This window comes from Dasypus novemcinctus, chromosome 1 (genome assembly GCF_030445035.2).
Source record: "Dasypus novemcinctus isolate mDasNov1 chromosome 1, mDasNov1.1.hap2, whole genome shotgun sequence".
Classification (NCBI taxonomy): Eukaryota; Metazoa; Chordata; class Mammalia; order Cingulata; family Dasypodidae; genus Dasypus; species Dasypus novemcinctus.
Window position 1 is genome coordinate 14,827,104 of NC_080673.1, and position 22,929 is coordinate 14,850,032.

Sequence of the window (22,929 nt, forward strand, 5' to 3'; positions counted from 1 at the left end):
CTTCTGGAAGCTTGATTTCCAGAGGCTTGGAATTTCCAGAATTAGTTTCTGTTTTCTTTGTGCCTGACAGTTCAGTCCTCAGTATATATCTCTCATCTAACATTTTGCTAAAAGCTGCAAGCAGAAGCCAAGCCACATTCTCCAGGTTTCCTTTGGAAATTTCTTTAGCTAAATGCCCAGGTTTACCATTTTCAAATTCTGCCTTCCATAAAACACCAGGAGTTAATTTTGCTGAGTTCTCTGCATCTTTAAAATATGGACCATCTTTTCTCCAGTTTCCAATAATAGTTTCATCATTTACTTCTAAAGACATCATAAAAAGTCTCTTTAACACCCATATTGCTATCAACAGTCTCTTCAAAGCACTGTAGGTCTTTTCTTCCAAGCATCTCACAATTCCTCCAAAAAAATACTCCTTACCCATTTATAAAACTGTTCTGGCATTTCAGTAATTGCAAAAGTGCTTCCCCATTCCTCAGTACCAAATTCTGTATTAGTCAACCAAAGGGCTGCTGATGCAAAATACCAGAAATTGGTTGGTTTTTATAAAGGGTATTTATTTGGGGTAGGAGCTTACAGATACCAGGGCATGGCATAAGTTACTTCCCTCACCAAAGTCTATTTTCACTTGTTGGAGCAAGATGGCTGCCGATGTCTGCCAGGGTTCAGGCTTCTTGGGTTCCTCTCTTCATATCACACTACTAAAAGGAGTTCCAGCTGTTTGCTGTTTTGGTTGATTACCCCACCTATCAATACCCCAGTGAGGACCCAATGATAAAGTCCTTGGAGAACATCTGGGCCTTTTCCTGGCTTCCAGAAGATATCTTTGTTTTGAATAGCAGAATCTTGGGAGTTGGGGTCTTCCAGCAGCCATTTTGGGGGTTACTGATGTCCAAGTGGATTCTCTGCCAGGTTCCAGATCCATCCATTGATTCCCTATCTTACTAGCCTGCTTCACTTTGTGTGAGGTTTTATGTTTCTCTGGGCTAAGAGTTAGGCGGTATTTACTATTTGCTGAAGCTGTGGTATCAAAGGTTAAAATTTCTTCTAATGTCCTTGTGTTAGTCTTCCCTGTTGTCTTTGGATTTCTTTTGATAGTTCCTCTTAAATAGTTTCTCAGGTTTGCAGTTCATTCAGCTGTAATCCTCTATTAATATGCAGACACCAAATTGATGTGGTGGTGAAGTATGGGGTAGGAAGCCATTCTATAATCTGGTGATTAGTAATCAGTCTTTAAGTGAACCTGTTTCCCTGTGGCATGACCTCAGAAATGCCTCTCAGCATTTTTTTCCCTGCCTTAGGAGAGGCAGGGAGGCTAGAGGGAGGTAAAACTGGATACTTCCCTTCTTTCAGCTAGTTAGGTTCTGGTAGAAACCACATTGCTTGGGATCTGGTGAAATAGTTTTCCCTTAAGGACAGACTGTTATTAAAGAAAACAGAGTGCTTTGGGCTTATTTCAAGTCTTTACTTTTCTAGGGAAACATGAGGGTTTTTCTCTGATCTTTACCCTTAGATCCCCCTAGGGCTGCTGGATGTGGAACAAAAGTTAGAGGCTCCCTAAGGCTGCTCCCCATCCCAGACCCTTCCCCCTCCCACTCCTTCATCTCTCCTAAGGTGAAGCACCTAGGGGGTGCCCCTTCTCTTTCTGCTGGCCTTGGGGTCACCCCTTCTGGCAGCCAACACCTCTGGCCAGTCCCCTTCAAGGGATGCAGGAGCCAGTGAGTCTGTCAGCCCTTCCCTCTCCAGGCCCCGGACATCACTGTCTTGGGGAGGCTTTGTCTAAGGAGCATGAAATCCCCTCATGCTTCCAGGGGAAAAGTAATCTCTCAAGCTAGTCCACACTCACCAGCAATTATTCAGTTACCCTATCGGTCTTCCAACTAGGCTCCAACAGCACCTTCTGCTGTATTCACCTGTCTCTTCTGTTTGGGAGTGGTGCTATGCCCAATGGATGGAAGAAGAGTGGTTTGTGTTCTCTGTTTTTCAGCTTTTTTTCTTCTTGAGAGGATGGAAGTGATGACTTCCAAGCTCTTTACATATCAGACAGGAAACCAGGATGGGCCATTTTTATTGTCACAGTGCATTGTTTGTTTATGACTGAAACTTCAGAAATATAACCATTCGTGTATGTCAACTTAATTTTCAATACATAGTTGAAACTAAGGAAATGTATCAAACATTCAGTAAACTATGGTAGGAAATTAATTCTTTTTTGTGTGTGTTTTAAAGTTGGGAACGTCACCTATTACACAAAATGCAATTCCAGATGGAATGAAAAGTTAAAAATAAAATATTCAATATTTAATATTGAAAATATTAAAATAATATGTGGGAATAATTTTGTAATTTTGAACTGGCCAGGCAAAACAACAGCTTAAAAAAAAAACAAGAAACCATAAAGGAAGAGATTGATTTCTTCCATATTAAAAATACTATCTTAAACCATTTTACTAAAAAAATTAAAGCCTTTTATAAAAAAAGATATTGCAACAGATTTTAAAAATAAATGACACAGTAGAAGAATGTAATTTGCATATATATTTTAGGCAAATGAGTAAGAAAATTAATCCAACAGCTCAATCAAAAATGGGCAAAGGATTATCATGGAATATTCAGAAAAGAAGAAGTGCAAATGCCTATATATAAAATGAAGTATACATTCACTTGTATGCAGAAAACAAAAAGTAACATGAGAAAATAATATTTTTATAAACATATTGGCAGAAATTAACAAGACTGATAATATCTAGTGTTATCTAACACCGTTTATGTGGGCATATGACTTCATGTCAGCTGGAAAGAAGATTTGCTAGGATATACAAATATATAAAATTCATATGTCCTTATCTCAGCAATTCTACAGCTAAGAATCTAAATTACGTATGGTTCATATGTAAATAAGATTCATTTACAAAGATGACCACTTAAGCACTAAAGTAGCAGTAAACTAAAGAAGTTTATATATGTATCAATAAGAATATAACTGAACACAGAACTCCATACCCTGATATACCTTTTATGATATAAACCTAAATGTATCCACAAAAAAACTACAAAATAATTTAATGAAATGATTTATGTTTATTTTTATTTAAAACACTTTTGTATATGTAAACACAATTGTGTATGTAAAACACACATAAATGTAAGTCTATTCAAGAAGTTTAGAAGGCCGTGCAACAATTTGTTGAGCGCAATTAACTACTTAAATAAATAGTGAGGTTTGGGCAGGAATAAAAGAGAACTGTAGCATTTATTTTATGTAGGTTTATATTGTTTGAATTTTTCAGAATGAGAATTCTGAATTTTTTCAGAATGAATATATGCTACTTATGAATTTAATACATATATTTATTTAAGTGACAGAGATTTTTAGCCTGAATTTATGATTCTTGACTCCTTTGTATTGTATATTCATGATAGATATCATGGGAACCATGACAGGATGTAAAATTTTAAAAGTTCCATTTCTTTCTTTCTAATTTGAAAATGGTTTTTGTTAAAGATATATTATTTTTAATTGTAAGTTTCAGTTTCATGTTAGATGGGCTTTTGGTGGCATAGGTTACAAGAATATATCATAGGATAGAATGAAATTAATCATTTTGCAAAGTTGAAATGTTTAGAATATTTGCATTGATAGAATTGAAATGCATTAAAATACATATACACATATATCCTATATGATTATGGATATTTAATGGTTTATATTAAGCTTTATTGGTGTTGGAAAATGTCGCAGGATTATTACTTTTGATTTTTTACTTTTCTTTGAACATAATGGAATATAATAGCTAGACTACTTTTTGCATGGTGAGTTCTTGGAAGCAATAAGATATCATCAAACTGAAAAGCACTTATCTCAGTCCATCCAGAAAATGTGTCAGACAGAATGGATCTTTTCATTAAGAAGATTACATAATTTGACGACCATAACTGTACTAAAGCACCAATTTGCTCCAATGCAAATGCACCATAATCAAGAGTCCTAAAAGTTATTTATTATATTGAAAAGCTAAATAATTTAATAGGATTAGTGAGACTTCGGTAGTATGTGTCTTGGAAACACTCAGGTTATTTTCTGTCTTTGAGTAGAGGAATAAAACTGTAGTTACCTCTCTTATTGTAACATCGTGATGTCATCCATTAAGAATCGCTCACATTTCTTCTAATATTTTGATGAAAGTTATGGAAGAATTCAGAAACATATCTTTTTTTTCTGTATGAATTCAAATGCAGTAGGTGATGTCTCTCAGTGCACCCAGTTTCTAGTTTTTATTTGCTATATCTTGGCTAACATGATCAAGGGATAAATATTTTTTGTGAGTTGTTTTTGGAAACCTTACAGGACTTTGAAATCTTCAAGTGGCAAACAGTTTCTTTGTTAAAATTTTTGCTGGAACAAAGCTCTCATTCAATTTACAAATGAAGTATCTGTGATGTTTCATGAGAGATCTGGTTTTTCTGATGTTTAAAGAAAGAAGCAGAATGTCCTGACAAATGTGACCTACTGAACTTAAGCGTTTATCTGAACTTCCTCCTTAAATCCCATTCAAATAAAGAAACAGAGAGAGAGTAATGAATAAAAATGACATTAACACAAGAAGATAAAAGTAATGGGAAAAAAGACAGCACCAGATGAGTGAGGCCAAATTATTTTAGGGAGCTGGTGAAAACGGACTTCCTAGACTGACATGGTTGAAACCTAAGCCAAAATTGGGGAACCCAAAAGGAAACAAATAATTAATTTTCTTACACTATTAGCAATTTGAGGCAGCTGGGACTTTAGAAAGCAGGGGCTAGAAAAGAGCTAAAGGGAAAATAATTGATTTAAAATTTGTGAGAGCATCAGTGACCCCTCTGTTCCTAATTCCCTCACCCCTCTTGTTCAGCCTAAGAACTGCCTCCTTGCTTCCTGACGGGAACTGAAAGCAGGAGGGCAGCAGCCATCGGAGAGGTAGGGCCAAGCGCATCAGGACTCAGGATTCCAGGTACAATGAGACCTGTCATGAGGCATAAAACTAAGAAAATGAGGATTACATGCTGTCCACAAACTAAATGGTGATCCACTACCCTCCCTTAAGTGCTGGAAGCCACTTCTTCTAGCCAAAAAGAGACACAAGAATACATTCCCGGGGAAACTCCCTTGCTCAAGGGAAAAGATCTACAGATGCTGACCAATGGGGCAAGCACAATGAAAAGTCTGGGTAGCTATGCTATCCTATCATTAACAACATTATTCAACAAGGCCTCTAAAACTAATTGAGCTCCAAATACCTTTTAGTACTTCATTCTTAAATATAAACAGACATTCGAGAACATCACACAACATTTTTAAAGACTGGAAAAAGCACACAGAGAAAACAGCATGGAAAAGAGAAGAAACAAAGAGAATGGTTCAAGAGAAAATGTGAACAGAAGAGGCCATAAAAAGTCATATCTTAGGCATGCACTAAACAAGAATGAGATAGTACTAGCAATGAAAAACATGTGGATATTCAGATGCTAAGAGGAGTTAATAGTAAACCAAATTTCTATTTGCTAGTTTCTATTTGCTAAATTTCTAAAACTAACTCACAAAAAATCTATTTACTCTTTGATTATATCATCCAATATAGAGCAAATAAAAACTAGCAGTGGCAAATTTAAAAATCAGTAAAATATTTGGAAGGTAAAGCAAAGAAATCTCCCAAAAAAATAGAATAAATGTACAAAGAAATAGATAATAGGAATGAAAGGTTATGAAAATCAGAATATCAGTCCAGAAATTCAATAGCTGACTAAGAAGGAAGAATAAGTAAAAAAGAGAAAATAAAAATATGGAATTGACATTACCTGAGGTGTTTATCCACCGAAAGGAATTTTGGAGCTGTAATAGAAAATTTGTTGAATTTGAAATAGTAATAGGGATAATGAAATGAATTGTTTGTTAGAATGAGACAATTATTGACACACAGGAAAACAAAATATTGTACAAGTAAAGAGCTATAAATTTGGCAAACTACCAATTATGGCTTAACCAGGAACAATATTTTCATATTCATATTATGTGAACAGTGTATATTGGCTTTTAACTATAAATTCTTATATAACTGAATTTGGAAGATTGGTGGAGAGTTAAGTATATGTAGAAGGTGACAAATAGGAAATTCTTATTTTCCCTTGTAGGAAATTAGTAATAGATAATGTCAAAAATTGAAAAATTCAAGTACAATATTATAGAAATTTAGACACATGAATTTAAATAACTGACAAACAGCCAAAGAAAGGCAACCTCTGAGGACCTAGGACTTGGGGTGGATGAGGAAGGCAAAGGCACAGCTGTTTTTTATACACATTATAGAACTGTTTAAACTTTTCAATTATATATTAATGCATGGGTTATCTTGATCATTTTTAAAGAAAGTACTTTTCAAGTGAGGACTTGGGAGTCAGATACATGATTTCAGATGGTCAGGTTTGGGATTTGATTTTACTCTACTTATAATCTAGTAAATGAGCCCATTACTGTTTCATGGGTGCTGTGGGAAGACAAGGCTCCTGCATCCGAAACAAAGGACTTGAGTAGGTACCTTACCACAAGCAAGCAGCATTAGCACAGACATATATGCCCCAGTTCTCTCCTGTCCTTTTACCCCTTTGATGCAATGCATTGGGCCCAGACAGGTATCCCATGGGTTGATAAGATGGGTCAATGTCACAGCTATGGAACACTGAGCTTGGGAAATCTACTTCATCCCAGGAAGTAATGTTATCTCTAAAAATTAACACCTGCATAAACAGCCCTGGTAAACAGCTTAGGTGAGAGAGAAGTTGGGGCTGCAGTCCTGGTTCACCCAGCAAGAAGTGCAGAAGCACAAGAGGCCAGGAAGGACTGTTTCTTCCAACCCATATCTAGGCGCTATTACTTACTAGCTGTGATTTATGTCAAGTCTCTTTATTTCTATAAGTTTCGGTTTCCTTATCTGTGTGATGATGATAATACAAATCACCATGAACCTGAAATAAAAGTGCCAAACGTTCAATAGGCACGAAATTCATTGAAATTATTTTTATCTGTCCAAAGAGAAAAGAAAGAAAAACAAACAAAAAAATATTAAATTCTGATGTCTTACAGAACCCATATGTTAGCATTCTAAGGACTGACGCAAATTCTTAATCTAAGCCTCAGTTTTATCACTTTAAAATGAGATGGGTAATATCCTTGTCAACCAAGGAAAGCACATTATTAGGTATTTAACCATTATCTACTGCTTAATTTATTACTGTAAATCTACTAATACATACTTTACTACTTATATTGCATATCTTGCATAATATTACAGAAGCATTATTGTATTAAAATTAACAAGACATTTTTACTTCAAAGATATTATACACTGACTTGTCAAAGATGATCACGTGCTTTCATCTTTTATTCAGGCTAAACATAATCTTTAAAATTTGGTTGTAAAAAGAATTAAAGTTTGCTTTAATGGCACTATATGTACTTTTTTTTTAAGATTTTATTTTTTATTTATTTCTCTCCCCTTCCCTCCCACCCCCAGTTGTCTGCTTTCTGTGTCCATTCACTGTGTGTTCTTCTGTGTCCATTTGTGTTCTTGTCAGCGGCACCCGGAATCTGTATCTCTTTTTGTTGCGTCATCTTGCTGCATCAGCTCTCCATGTATGCAGCACCATTCCTGGGCAGGCTGCACTTTCTTTCATGCTGGGCGGCTCTCCTTATGGGGCGCACTCCTTGCGCTTGGGGCTCCCCTACACGGGGACACCCCTGCGTGGCAGGGCACTCCTTGCGCGCATCAGCACTGCGCATGGGCCAGCTCATCACATGGGTCAGGAGGCCCGGGGTTTGAACCTTGGACCTCCCAGGTGGTAGGTGGATGCCCTATCCGTTGGGCCAAACCCGCATCCCTGTATTTATTTTTTGAACATTATTTTTAAATTAATTTTTAAATAGGAAAGCAAAGTTTTAATAATATCTTTAAATGTTGCTTATGTAAAGGAAATCAATTGAAATGACCGTAAAATGAATTGTAAGCAGAATCTTGTAGTGTATGATGATGTACGTTTTTCTGAAACTGTCCATAGCTTGTGTGTGTTCCCTAAAGGGACCATGAAAAATTCTGAGGTTGTTTTGATGATGGGTTAAGATTTATGACCGTCTCTAAAATCAAATGACAACAAACTCCAGATGTAGGTCATAGAAACTAGTGCTATTCTCTTTACTGTAGTGCTCCTGCAATCTAATTTCTCCCAAGAGTTACTTACTCTTTATGGAATCATTCATAATAAAATACCAAATCACTCATGGAAATACTTAAAATCCATGAAGAAATTCCTTTGCATATTCTAAAATTTAATTACATTTCTCTGATTCCTTTTGGAAAAATAATTTCGTTTTTACTTCAAGTTTAATAACTAGTATTCTACATAGTGAATAATCTCTTATAAAATATGAAATTTCAAAAGTTATGTTTTATCTTGGAATCCTTAATCATGAACACATGTTTTAATGTCTTCAAGAGGAAGTATATGTAAATGTTAATAGTATCAAATTTAGAACTAGACCCCAAGGGTTAAAATCAAGCTCTACTAATTTCTGCTGGGTATTTTCAGGAGAGTTACTTAATCTCTCAGTTTCCTCATCTCTAAAATGGGAATATATAAAAGAGGGATTATATATCTTATAAGTTTTGCTAAGGAATAAATAGGTATATAAATATGGAATAAGACTAGCCCTTTAGAACAGTGCCTAGCATATAGTAAGCACTATAGATGTATCATCTATTATTACCTACAAATAATATTTCAAAGCTAATAAATAAGAGGCAACTGTCCTTACAGAAAATTTAGAAATATTGGAAACTAATAAAATAATTTTCATTTTCAATAGAATCAGAAAACATTATTTTAAATTCCCCAGTTAGTACTCAAGATAGACACAACACTGTAGGCAATACTTGTTCAAAAATGGATAATATCCCAGTTTTAATAAGATCAAAAGATTATACTCAGCGTTTTTTAATCATTACTGCTTCACCAAATCAAGACTTCTTAAGGGAAAATAAAGTGTCATATCCTGTTTTTGTGTCTTGTCTCAGAAAAAGAACAGTGTACTCTCTTACACAAGAAGACATTCATTTTCCAAAACAGTAGAATGTGATTAATTGCCATTTGATTTAGTTTTCTTTTGATGTGGTCAGGACATATCTTTAATTTGCATGTAATGTTTTGATAAAGAAATTCAGTATCACACCCACCAAGTTGATATATACTTTTCATAAATATGCTCTTAAAGAAGCCTTTGTATTATTCTTTAAACAAAAAAAGAAAAGTCAATAAATAGATTTTTCAGAATATGATGTATGGCAGAAGTACTACAAATAGTGTTATTCTTTGCCAAAAAAAAAATCCTTTCAAACACTTTTTAAAGAATTATGTAATGTCTCTCATTTTATGCCAGAAAAATAGCCAGGATATGAATTTGACATCACATGCATGGTGAGAGCCTGGAAAAGATTCTGAGAATGCTATTTACTTCCATCCAAAAGGTCACAGAGTTAATTCTCTCATCCAACATTTGAAACTGCCTGGCCAGAGAGCTTTGGATGTTTGGAAAATTAATGTTCGTAAGTTCAGAATGTACTTGTGCGTACACTTCTAATAAACCCTCTCACAAAGCAGAGAACATTGTGTCCACCTTCTATTACAAGTGCCTTTTTAAGAAAGAACCTTGAAATACACAAGTTCATTCTTGCAGAGTCACTTAACCTACCTTAGCCAGGAGAAAATGGCTTAAAGGTGAACTCTTATGAGTTATTTTAGGGTATTATGAACTCTGGCTTGAATGGATTAATTATTCTCTTGGGAATCTTCTTTAAAATTTGAACACTTTCACTTATCTGTCCATTTATGTCTCCTAAATCGTGTTAATTGGACCTGTCTCACCAAGAGTATTCACTGTAGTACATATGCCATTATAACTTTATGTTTATGGTCTGCATATAAATGCTATTCTGGAGAATGTGGTTACATGCAATAGAGCTGCTGTTTACTTTTTGTTAAAGCTGTGATAGTTGTTAAATGTGATTTAATTCAGTCATCTTTGTGCCCACACTCTAGAATTTAGGAGGAGGGGATGGAAGTGTGTAGGGTTAGTAGAATGTGCTAATAATCAATAGTAACCAATGTTTGTGAGTGTTTATTATGTGTCAAGCACTTGTCTAAGCCCTTTACATGTTTTAACACATATATAGCTCATGACAACTCTCTGGGATAGATCCTCTAGTATCTTCAATTTGGAGATGAAAAAACTGACATATTGTGAGGTGAAATAACTGCCTGCATAACCAATCCAACTAGGGTGCTCATGAGTGGCATCTGGCTATTCTTTTCTCTTTTTTTTTTCAAAAATATAATTGATAAAAAACCTGTACATAAAACCAGATGGCATACATTAATTTTAATTACATGTGGTAATTAAGATACAAAATGGAGATAATAATAGTACCAATTTTATAGAGTTACTGTGAGGATTAAATAAATTAATACCTTGAAAATACCAGGAAAAGCATATGCTATATATTAAGACTAAGTATTTGCTGTTATTGAAATAATAGTGCTTTTATGTAGTACAGGAGAAATGGGAAAGAAAATGGGCTTTTTAAAAAATTAAAAATTGCAAGAGAAGACTATCCCAGGCTGTCTTGGATAGAGATCCAGAGATGTTGCAAGGTATAGGAGTGTGTATACGATGAAGGGGGGAAATATCTAGTCACCTGGGAGAAGCAAGGAGGGAGAAGGAAAGTGTGGATGAAAAAATGGCAAAATCCCCTCTGTTTTGGTCATCAGTGTATCACAGACATGGTATAAGCCCTGGTGCTGGTCTTGGCCCCTCTGGAAATGATTTCACAAATCCTAGGAGGAATGCTGTGGTAGCTATTAGCATATGTGTCTCCACAGTCCCCCTCCTTACCATTTTAGCAGGGACGTCATAGGTTGTGAGCCTCTGGTTTGCCTTGGGATTGTAGACGTCATGGAACATTGGAATGGTGTGCCATTGTTGGAGGCTGCCAGTTATGGTATGCTGGTACAGTGTAGAATTTAGGCTATTTTCATTTCACTGCTGATTTCCTATGAAGGCAAAATGTTGTGCCTTTGGTTTTGAATCATGGTATATTTGATCACAAACTTTTTTCCCTTTATTACAGAACAATCATGTATAAAATACAGGATTCCATCTACCACCCCATCACCAACACCTTGCAATGCTGTGGAACATTTCTTACAGTTGATGAGAGAATATTTTAATAATTGTACTATTAATAAAATCCATGGTTTAGCTTAGAATTGATTCATTGTTTGTGTAGTGTAGTTCCATGGATTTTTTTTAAAAAATTTTATTCAATCTAACATTTCCCCTTTTAATCATAATCAGATATGAATTTGTGTTGCTAATTGCATTCACAGTGTTGTGCTACCACTGCCACCATCCATTACTAAAACATTTCCATCAGTCCAAATAGGAACCCTTTACATTTTAAGCCTTAGCTTCCCATTCCCTAATTCCATTCCTTCCTCTGGTAACTCGGTTCTAACTCTATGAGTTTGCTTATTGTAATTATTTCAGATCAGTGAGATCATACAATATTTGTTCTCTTGTGTCTGGCCGATTTCATTCTACAAGGTTCATGAGAGTTCTGACACATCTGATGTATTTCCTTTTTACAGCTGAATAATGTTCCTCTGTGTGTATATACCACATTTTATTTTTCCATTCATCAGTTGATGTACACTTGGACTGCTTCCATCTTTTGACAGTTGTGACTATAAGTATGAAAATATCTGCTCGAGTCCCTGGTTTCAGTTCTTTTGGGAATATACCTACTAGTGGGATTGCCAGGTTATATAATAGTTCTATCATTAGTTTCTGAGGTAACACCAAACGATCTTTCACAGCAGCTGCACCATTTTACATTGCCACCAGCAATGAATGACTGTTCCTATTTCTCCACATCTTCTCCTATACTTATTATTTTCCTTTTTGTTGTTGTTGTTGTTGTTAATAACTGCCATTCCAATGGGTGTGAAATAGTAGCTCATTGTGGTTTTAATTTGCGTTTCCCTGATGGCTAATGATGTTTACCATCTTTTCACATGCTTTCTGACCATTTGTATATCTTCTTTTGGACATGTCTGTTCAACTCCTTTGCTCATTTTTTATTTGGGTTGTTTGTCTTTTCATTGATAAGTTGAAGGATTTCTTTATATATTCTGGATATTAAACCTTTATGAGATACGTGGTCCAAATATTTTCTCCCATTGTGTAAGTTATAATTTTTCTTTCATGACAGACACCCATTCTTAACTAATACACTGAATTTCATTGGCAATACTCTCAATACAAGAACCTGGCTAGAGAGTTATAAGAAAAAAGACTTTGAATAAACTTAGATTTTCTTGGGTCTGAACCTCTCTCTCTCAGATTCAGGAACTCTATGTTCTTAGTAATCCCTTAAGAGGTCTGAACAATGCATTTTTACAACAACAAAAATACTCAATAGTGATATATAAACTGAATGCCAATATATTAATACTATTTGGAAAGAATTAAAGAAAAATAAAAACCTTTCCAAAGGGTCAAATGCTGGTGTGCATCATCCAGATTACCCCACTTTATGTCTTTGTGTGAAACCAAATCAAAATTTGTTGGGGAGTATGGAATTATATCACAGATATTCTAGAAGGATACTTATTGACCCTTCTGAGATCTGATGAAATCCTCTAATCTCATGACAAGAAAACTCACTGTAATAACTGAAATACTCAAGTCTTCCAGATTCAGGGTGTTTGTTTTGTTCTGTTCTGTTCTGTTCTGCTAAATACTTCTCTTTGTTCACCAACAAGTTATTCAGTATCATTACAAAGATGTCTAAAGTATGTCATACAAGTGCTTCTCTGCCCCTTGCTTTTCCATGTTCAGAACACATATTCCCCTGATAGTGTTAATTCCTCAAATATTAAAATGCTATAGCCCTGGCTTGTGATTTGGGGAAGAATGTGCCTTTTCACATTTTATATTAATTTTACAAACTCCATTATCAAATTTCTCTTTTATATAGCTATTGCCCTTTGTAAAGTAGATAGCTGATATAGACAGATGACAGAAAGATGATTGACAGAGGTGATAAATAAATACGTAGATAGATGGATGATAGATTAGACGATCTATAGATTAGATAGGTCGATAAATTAGGTAGGGAAGTAGGAAGGTAGTTAGATAGGCAGTTAGGTGGGTAGATAGATACAGAGATAGAAAGATGTGGTTGGATATTTACATATACAGTTGTTCTTCCCTCCCCCATAAAACAAATTTATATATATAGGTACCTCCTGTTTTATGATATATAATATACCTAAGTTGGAGTAGATTTTATTTGAACAGATGTAATTACCAAAAACCTTGTTTTGTAATTGTACCCTGAGCAAAAGAATATTAATATGATGTCATGAATTTCTTTTAAGAATAATTAATCTGAATTCTTTCAGATTAACGTTAACACTCTCCTGTCCAATGGATCTCAAAAATTTTCCAATGGATGTACAAACATGTATTATGCAACTGGAAAGCTGTAAGTATGAATTACTTCATTTTTCTGGATACTTTGAAAAATATAACAGATATAAATATTTAATGACTTACATGGATAGTTCATTTTTTTTCATGTTGGTTATATTTTCACCAAATAGGGAGTAATCTTATACCAGGTAATGGAAATAATGATATCTACCAATGCATGCATTCTATACAATGATAAAGAAGCAAATGATTTTGAAACAACAGCTTTTTAGATTGAAAATAACTGTATGACCATGTACAGAGTATCAAAAGTGAAAAGGATAATAATCATCTAAAACAAACTAACATTAATTGATTGAGTGCCTACTATAGGCTAAGCATTTTGTATATATTATTTTTTGTATTCACAAGGAAGAAATTGATATCCCCTTTAGGCTAAGCATTTTGCATATATTATATTTTATATTCACAAGGAAGAAATTGATATTCCACTACAAAAGCAGTACTTTTGTAGATTGAATACTGTACTCCAATTCATAGAAGCGTGAATGAGAAACCAATTGTCTGGCTCCTAAGCCTGTTCTTCTTCCACACTATACTGCTACGTCTTAACTAATACTATTCATGCTGTACTCTGCTGGGTGGTTATGTATGTTGGCTCGGAAGAAAGAAATCTCTCAAGTTGTATCAGATTTATCTAGGATTTCAGGTATTCCTTTAAATTTCTTCTTTCAAAGTGCATTCATACGCATCACTATTAATGTTACAAAGAAAAACTTCTGGAACTTCTCTTTCTTGAAATCTATCTACATAAACAACCCTAAATTAATTGGTTTGCAGAATTTAATCCTATGCAAAAAGTAAGCATTGTGAAATATTTTTTCTTATGATGCTATGTCTATTATATACGTACGTGTGTGTGTGTGTGTGTGTGTGTGTGTATATATATATATATATTTTTTTTTTTTTTAAGCCTATTTTCATGTATGCTCTGGAGAAAATTTGCAGGTGGTTCTCCAAAACGTACAGGCCTCGAAGGCATGGGTTGTAGTGTATTGAATTTGCCACTAGATGGCGAGCCTGCCTCATGGGGGATTGCTGTCATGTCCCTACATTTATTATCTCTTAAATTAAGAAAGTAGAAATATCAATTTCCTTGATAATAACTCCTTTTTGTTAAATTTAAATGCATTGTTTTTATAAGTAGTTCTTAAATATTAAGCATACACAGACCATAAATGACTAAAATGAGAAGATAAAATAATCTAGTTTTTGTTAGGGGAGCTACATAGCAACATAAACAGAAGGGGGCAACAAAAGATTCAGAGCAGCGTAGATTTTTGTACATGTACCATAAAGGAAGCCTTTTGAGAAGAGGCTGATTCTATATCTTGGTTATGACATCAAGTACATCACAGAACTTAGAGAACACAATCGTATGCAAAACAGTCTAAGACAAGACTGGCATCCTAATTCCTACACCAGTGATGATTCATGTAATTCAATAGACAGGAAGGAGCTGTTCAAGATTTAGGAGCAAGAAAATGATTTGGTCAATGCTATATCTCAGAAAGTCCCTTATTTTAACTAAATAAACCAATATCATTTAAGAAACCTTCATAGTGTTTCAGCAAAAATAATAGAAAATAGGGATACAGAGGAATGAAGTGGAAAGCATACACAACAAAGGTTGATACAAAATGTATGTGATGACTATGGGCACTAGTGAATAAGACCTAAGGAGCTTAGATAAATAGGATATATTGGAAGGATTAACAGAAAATAGAACACAGGATGAAAACAAATTTTAAAGGGTATATTGATAAACCCAATTTTTTTTTACCTTGACTTCATTTCATGTGAACAATATCAATTACAGACACTTACAAAGGACTCACTCCTTACGATTAATTATCAGACAAAAGAATAACTCTGGTTATCTCAAAACAAATGGCAGTCTCCTTTTTGGTGAGTTTTGATTACAATAATAATGCACTCTGTTCACAAATACCATCTACTCACAAATTGTTTAAAAAGGAAATGAAAAAAGCAGAGGTCCCATGAGACACAGATCAAGAGCAGTACTAAGTAGTGGCAGGAGCTTGTCAAGAAAGTTTCAAAGGAGGGCCCTGGGCTTTTTGACTGCCTGGCATGGGGCTGGAAGGATAGTGATTTCCCAGATTTCAAGCCTGGGAAGCAGATGAAGCTGAGACCACTGCCGGAGAGGAGCTGGACAGGAAGCCACACCACAGTTTCATTCCCACCAGCCCAACAGGCTACTCCCTGGTGTGAATCAACCGGTGTTTAATCAGCTTTGGCTTTCCCACAAGTAGTACAATTTTAGGACTTCATTCCTGCAGGAATCCTCTGGTACTGGTACCGAGTGCTGGCAGAAGGATTTTCCACACTCACTGCGTTTATAGGGGCTCCCACCAGTATGGATCGTGTAACGTTGAATAAGATGTGAAATCTGGATGAAGCTCTTACCACATCCAATGCACGTGTAAGGTTTCTCTCCAGTATGAACTTTCTGATGGTGAATGATATTTGAGTTTCAGTTCAAGGCTTTACCACAATGATTACATTCATGAGGTTTTAAACCATTATGAATTCTCCAAGGCCGAGTAAGGGTTGAACTCTGGCTAAAGGTTTTTTCCACATTCACTACACTCATAGGGTGTCTCTCCAGAGTGAACTCATTGGTGAAGAATAAGGTTGGATCTGCGGCCAAAGTTTTTTCCGCCTTCGCAGCACTCACAGGGCTTGTTGCCTGTGTGCATGCCCTGATGTTGAACGAGGGCTGAGCTGTGGTTTCTCGCCAGTGTGGGCTATCGAGTGCATTCTGAACACTGAGCTGGAACTAAAGGCTTTTCCACACATATTACATACATGAGTTTTTTCTCCAGTATAAATTCTTCAATGCTTAATAAGGCTTAAGTTCTGATTAAAGGCTTTCCCACAGTCACTGTATTTATAAGATTTCTCTGCAATGAACCCTGTGATGTTTAATGAGGTTTGAGACCCAACTTAACAGTTTGTCACAATCATTACATTCACAGGGTTTTCCTCCAGTATGAAGTCTTCAAAGCTTCGCAGATGTGTGCTCTGGCTAAAACTTTCCTGCAATTTTTTACATTAAAAAGGCTCTTCACCAGTGTGAATCCTGTGGTATTTACTGAGGTTTGAGCTCTGCCTGAAGGCCTTTTCATATTTATTGCACACATACAGATTCTCTCCAGAATGAATTCTTTGGTGTTGAATGAGTTTGGAGCTCCACCTAAAAACCTTCCTGTATTCATTGCATTCATAGGACTTCTCAAGCATGTGAGACTTGATGCTATTTAAGGCTTGGATTCTGGTAGAAGGCTTTTCCACATTCATTACATACATCGGGCTTTTATTCACTGTGGTTTATCTAATGTCTAATAAGATTTGAATGCTCAAAGTCTTTCTGACATTCACTGCACTGGTCGGGTTTCTCACTCACACGAGATCACTGAGGATTTTTAAGAACTGAGTTCTGACTGAAGGGTATTCCACATTCATTATATATTTAAAGGATTTCCTTCCCTTGTGGATAATCTGATGCTGAATAAGATCAGGGCTTCCTCTGAAGGTTTTTCCATGCTCATTACATATAAATCGGTTTTCATCTATACAAATCTCACAGCTAGTTAGATCAACATTATGCTGGAGGTTTGGGCCACATATGTCATAAAGGATGTGGCCTCTCTTCCGTAGGAATTCCCTCATATGTCATCAGACTTAGGCTCAGCTGGACCTTTCTCATAACTATTAGAGTCCAAAATTTCCTCTCCTAAAGGGATCTCCTTAAAGAACACTGTTCCTGGTGCCAAATCCCCCTCATGGTAGAGGTGTTTAACCAGTCTCTTGCCTTCAGCAATTTCCCCAATTTCTTTCTTTTTTAACAAATCAATTTTATTGGTACAGATTAATAAAGCATATGATTCATACAAAGTTTACAATAAATAGAATTTAGCATAATCGTAGAGTTGTGCATTCATCACTTCATTCATTATTAGAGCATTTTCATTATAATGATAGTAATAATAATAAAAACTAATAGGGAGTGGAGCCAAGATGGCATCAGAGTAAGGAGCTCCTGGAGTCAGCTCCTGAAACAGGGCGGTTGGTGGTCACCCAGAGCTACCTAATGCACCTTCTGGAGGACCCAGGAGACCAGAGGAGTGTCCTGCAACATCCTTGACAGTGTGGAAGGAGGAGACTGCCCATCTGCACAGAGGAATCGTAGTAGAGCCCTCCACGCTGCGGAGGTCTGTGCCGTGGTTGGAGTTGGAAGTTCCATTTCCCCCAATAAAAACGGGAGGAAAACCGTGTGACATTGGCTTCAGATACTGATTAGTGGATTCGGCGGGTTGAAGTAAAAGCCTGAAAATAACTAAACTTTGAGCCTGCCCAGGTCAGAGGGAAGCCGGCGGCCACCATTCTGACTCTGCCCGGGCACGAGGGGAAGCAGGGCTGACTGAAAATCACAGTGCTTGTCAGGACTGGCTTCTTTCTACCCAGGTTGGATTGCAGGTCTAGCCTAAACCCCAATCTCACCTCCAGAAGCTGAGGAAACCTGCACCACCCCTCTGGGAAGCTGCAAGCCACACTGCAGAGGCTGGTGCCCATCCTACTCTAGGGGCACAAGCCATCTCAGGAGATATTCAGTGGCCGGAGTTGAAAGTTTCATTTCCAGTAAACGGTGAAGGAAGAGACAGATGTCCGCTGACCTCAGCTACTGATTAGTGGACTCTGCTGGTTAAAGTATAATCCTAGAGCCAGCTAGGTTCTGAGCCTGTCCAGGTAGGAAAGAGTCCAGTGGCTGCTATCTTGACTCCACCCCCAGCAGAAGGAGAGCCTGGCTAACTGAAATCCAGTGATGTTAGGGACAGGCTTCTTTCCACCAAGATCAGACTGCAGCCCTGGCGTAGGCTCCAGCCCCACCTCCAGCAGAGAGGTGGCTGGTGGGAGCTGCACCAGGCTCTCCAGGCAACTGCAAGTGCTCTCCACTGACAGAAGCTGAATAGTCAGACACCTGGGACTGTATCACCGACCCCAAGAGAATAGGAGAGGAGCTGGGTATCCTGGGCCCCTCTGGGCAATGGCAGGAGTTTTCAGCTCACACAGATTTCTTGAGTGCCTTTGAGTTCATCTCCACCTCTGTCCCCCCACAGGATAGGAGGGGGCTGTTGTTACCTCAGCCTCTCAGGGCAACAGTTTTGGGCTGCACAAGCCTGACTGTTGGGTACCTGTGGCTCCACCTCCATCCCCATCTCCATCTCCTGTGTTTGCCCAGCCTCTTTGGGTAACTGCAGGGGCTTTTGGCCCACACAGCCTGGTCTAGTGGGTGCTTGTGGACACACCCTCACCCCCAATAGGAAAGAAGAGGGCTGGTCTTTCCACAGTCTTTTTGGGCAACAGCAGACCTTCAACCTGCATGGACTGGACTATTCGATGCCTCTGAATCCACTCCCACCCTTAATAGGATAGGAGGGGTTTGATGTCTCCACAGCCTCTCTGGACAACGGCAGGTACTTTCAGCCAACAGGGATGAACTGACGGGTGCCTGTGGATCCAACCCTATGCCTTAAAAGGATAGAAGCTGGCTGGCTTCCTCAGCCTCTCCAGGCAATGGCAGATATTCTTGGCCTAAAGGGACTGAACTGTTGAGCACCCATAGAACCACCCCTACCACCCAATAAGATAGGAGGGAGCTGGTGCTTCCTCAGCCTCTCTGGGCAATGGTGGGTATTTCCAGCCTACAGGACTGAACTGTTGAGCATTTGTGGTTCTGTCCCCCCCCCCCCCCAAAGGACAGAAAGGTCAGTACTCCCTAAGCCTCTCAGGACAACTGCAGGCATATTTGGCCCACAGAGGTTAGATTGTTGGGCACTTCAGAGGGTCCATTCCCATTCCCAGTAGGAAGAGGGTCTGATGATACATCAGTTTACCTGAGCAACAGTGGTCATTTTGGACCCACACAGCATAGACTGCTGACCAAAACTATAGCTCCATCCATGCCTAAGATAGGAGAGGAAGGGGTGTGAAGCTTCACCAGTGTCTCCAGGTGACTACAGACAGTCTTGTGCCCAACTGGGATTATTTTACATGGCTACAGCTCTGTCCCCACCCCTGACAGAGGAGAAAGGTGGGAGAAATTTCATCACTTCCTGGGGCAATGTGGGCAGCTTCAGCCTCCATAGCTTACAGCACCAACTATATCCTTGGCTCCTACTACACAACCAGCAAGGGAGAAAAGATAAGAAATCCCTAAACTAAAGGGAGAAACTGCACCCAGAATAAATACATCTAGCAAGCCAGATGTGGAAATACCAACAAAAAATTATGATCCATACCAAGAAACAGGAAGAGATGGCCCAGTTAAAGGAACAAAATAAGCCTGCAGATGACATAAAGGAGTTGAGACAACTAATCTTAGATGTTCGAACAAATCTCCTTAGTAAATTCAATGAGATGGCTAAAGAGATTAGGGATATTAAGAAGATATTAGATGAGCACAAAGAAGAAATTGAAAGCATACATAGAAAAATAGCAGACCTTATGGGAATGAAAGGTGCAATAAATGAAATTAAAAATATACTGGAGAAGGAGACTTGGCCCAATGGATAGGGTATCTGCCTACCACATGGGAGATCCACTGTTCAAACTCTGGGCCTCCTTGACTCATGTGGCGCTGGCCTATGTGCAGTACTGATGCACATAAGGAGTGCCGTGCCACGCAGGGGTGTCCCCCATGTGGGGGAGCCCCACTCGCAAGGAGTGCGCCCTGTAAGGAGAGCCATCCAGTGCAAAAGAAAGTGCAGCCTGCCCAAGAATGGTGCCACACACGCGGAGAGCTGACACAACAAGATGATGCAACAAAAAAACACACAGATTCCTGGTACCACTGATAAGGATAGAAGGGGTCACAGAAGAACACTCAGCAAATGGACACAGAGAGCAGACAACTGGGGCAGGGGGGTAAGGGGAGAGAAATAAATAAATCTTTGAAAAAAATACACTGGAGACATATAACAGCAGATTTGAAGAAGAAGAAAGGATCGTTGAGCTCAAGACATTGCCTCTGAAAGTGAACAAACAAAAGCACAGATGAAGAAAAGAATGGAAAGGATTGAACAGAATCTCAGGGAACTAAATGACAGCAAGAGATGTCCAAACATACATGTCATGGGTGTCCCAGAAGGAGAGGAGAAGAGAAAAGGGGCAGAAAGTATATTTAAAGAAATAATGGTGGAAAATTTCACAACCCTATTGAAGGACATAGATATACCTGTCAAAGAAGCACAATGTACTCCCATCCAAATAAATCCAAAGAGACCAACTCTGAGACACATACTAATGAGAATGTGAAATTCCAGAGACAAAGAGAGAATTCTGAGAGCAGCAAGAGAAAAGCAATGCATAACATATACATTTCTCATCAGAACCATGGGGGCAAGAAGGCAGTGGTATGATATATTTAAGACTACAAGAGAAAAACTGCCAGCCAAGGATTTTATACCCAGCAAGATACCTTTTAAAAATGAGGATGAGATTAGAATATTTACAGATAAACAGAAACTGAGAGAGTTTATAACAAAAAGACCAGCTTTGCAAGAAATACTAAAGGGAGTGTTACAGCCTGAAAAGACAGGAGAGAGAAGCCTGGAAGAGAGTCTAGAAATGACAACTATATCAGTAACAGTAACTAAAAGTGTCAAATATAAAATGATAGACAAAACTCAAAGATCCAAATGAATGAAATAAGAACAGTCTTTATAGTAATAACATCGAATGTTAATGGATCATACTGGAGTAAAGCTGGAAATCAACAAACAGCAAATAAAGGGAAAATTCACATATATATGGAGATTAAACAAGACACTCTTAAATAATCAGTGGGCCAAAGAAGAAATTTCAAGAGAAATCAGTAAATATCTCAAGACAAATGACAATGAGAATACAACATATCAGAACCTATGGGATCCTGCAAAGTCATCAAACAGCTCCCCAAAAGGAAAAGCCCAGGACCAGACTGTTTCACAGGTGAGTTCTACAAAGCATTCAAAGAAGATTTAATACCAATCTTGCTCAAGCTCTTCCAAAAAAAATTCAACAAGAAGGAACACTACCAAACACATTCTATGAAGCCCGTATCACCCTAATGCCAAAGCCAGAAAAAGAAATTACAAAAAAAGAAAATTACAGGCCCATTTTACTAATGAATACAGATGCAAAAATCCTCAATAAAATACTTGCTAATTGAATCCAACAACACATTAAAAGAATTATCCATCATGGTCAAATGGGATTTATACCAGGCATGCAAGGCTGGTTCAACACAATAAAATCAATCAGGATAATACACCACATTAATAAATCAAAGAAGAAAAACGACATGATCTTATCAATTGATGCAGAAAAGGCATTTGACAAAATACAGCGCCCGTCCTTGATAAAACACTACAAAAATAGGAATTGAAGGAAATTTTCTTGACATGATAAGGGCCATATATGAAAAACCAACAGCTAACATTGTACTCAATTGTGAAAAAGTAAAAGCTATCCTGTTGAGATCAGGGACAAGAAAAGGATGCCCACTGTCACCACTGTTGTTCAGTATAGAGCTACAAGTTCTAGCTGGAGCAATCAGGCAAGAAAAAGAAATAAAAGGCATCCAAATTGGAAAGGAAGAATTAAAAATTCCATTATTCAGAGATGATATGATTGTATATCTAGAAAATCCTGAAAAAATCTACAACAAAGCTGCTAGAGCTAATAAATGATTTCAGTTGAGTGTCAGGATAGATCAATAAGCAAAAATCAGTGGTGTTTCTACACACTAATAATGCACAATCTGAGGAGGAAGTCAGGAAAACAATTCCATTTACAATAGCAACTAAGAGAATCAAATATTTAGGAATAAAGTTAAACCAGGATGCAAAGCACTTGTATTCAGAAAACAATAATGCATTGCTAAAAGAAATATAAAAAGACCTAAATAATTGGAAGAACATTCCATGCTCATGGATTGGAAGACTAAATATCATTAAAATGTCAATTCTACCAAAATTGATATACACGTTCAAAGCAATCCCAATAAAAATTCCACCAGCATTTTTTAAGCAAATGGAAAACACAATTATCAAATTTATCTGGAAGGGTAAGAGGCCCCGAATATCCAGAAACATCTGAAAAAGGAAAAGTGAAGTTGGAGAACTCTCACTTCCAGACTTTAAATCATATTACCTAGCTACAGTGGTAAAAACAGTATGGCATTGGCATAAATTGATACATAGACCAATGGAACTGAATTGATGGTT

General features: G+C 37.3%; 1 protein-coding gene across 2 annotated transcripts in view; it reads left to right on the plus strand.

Moving 5' to 3' along the window:
• Positions 1 to 22,929, plus strand: part of GLRA3 (glycine receptor alpha 3) — a 261,833-nt gene that overhangs the window by 133,556 nt on the left and 105,348 nt on the right. For both annotated transcript variants that reach the window (XM_004458668.5, XM_012525220.3), the window contains exon 5: positions 13,549 to 13,631. In XM_004458668.5, coding sequence (XP_004458725.3) covers positions 13,549 to 13,631 — 83 coding nt within the window. The remainder of the gene's footprint in view (positions 1 to 13,548; positions 13,632 to 22,929) is intronic.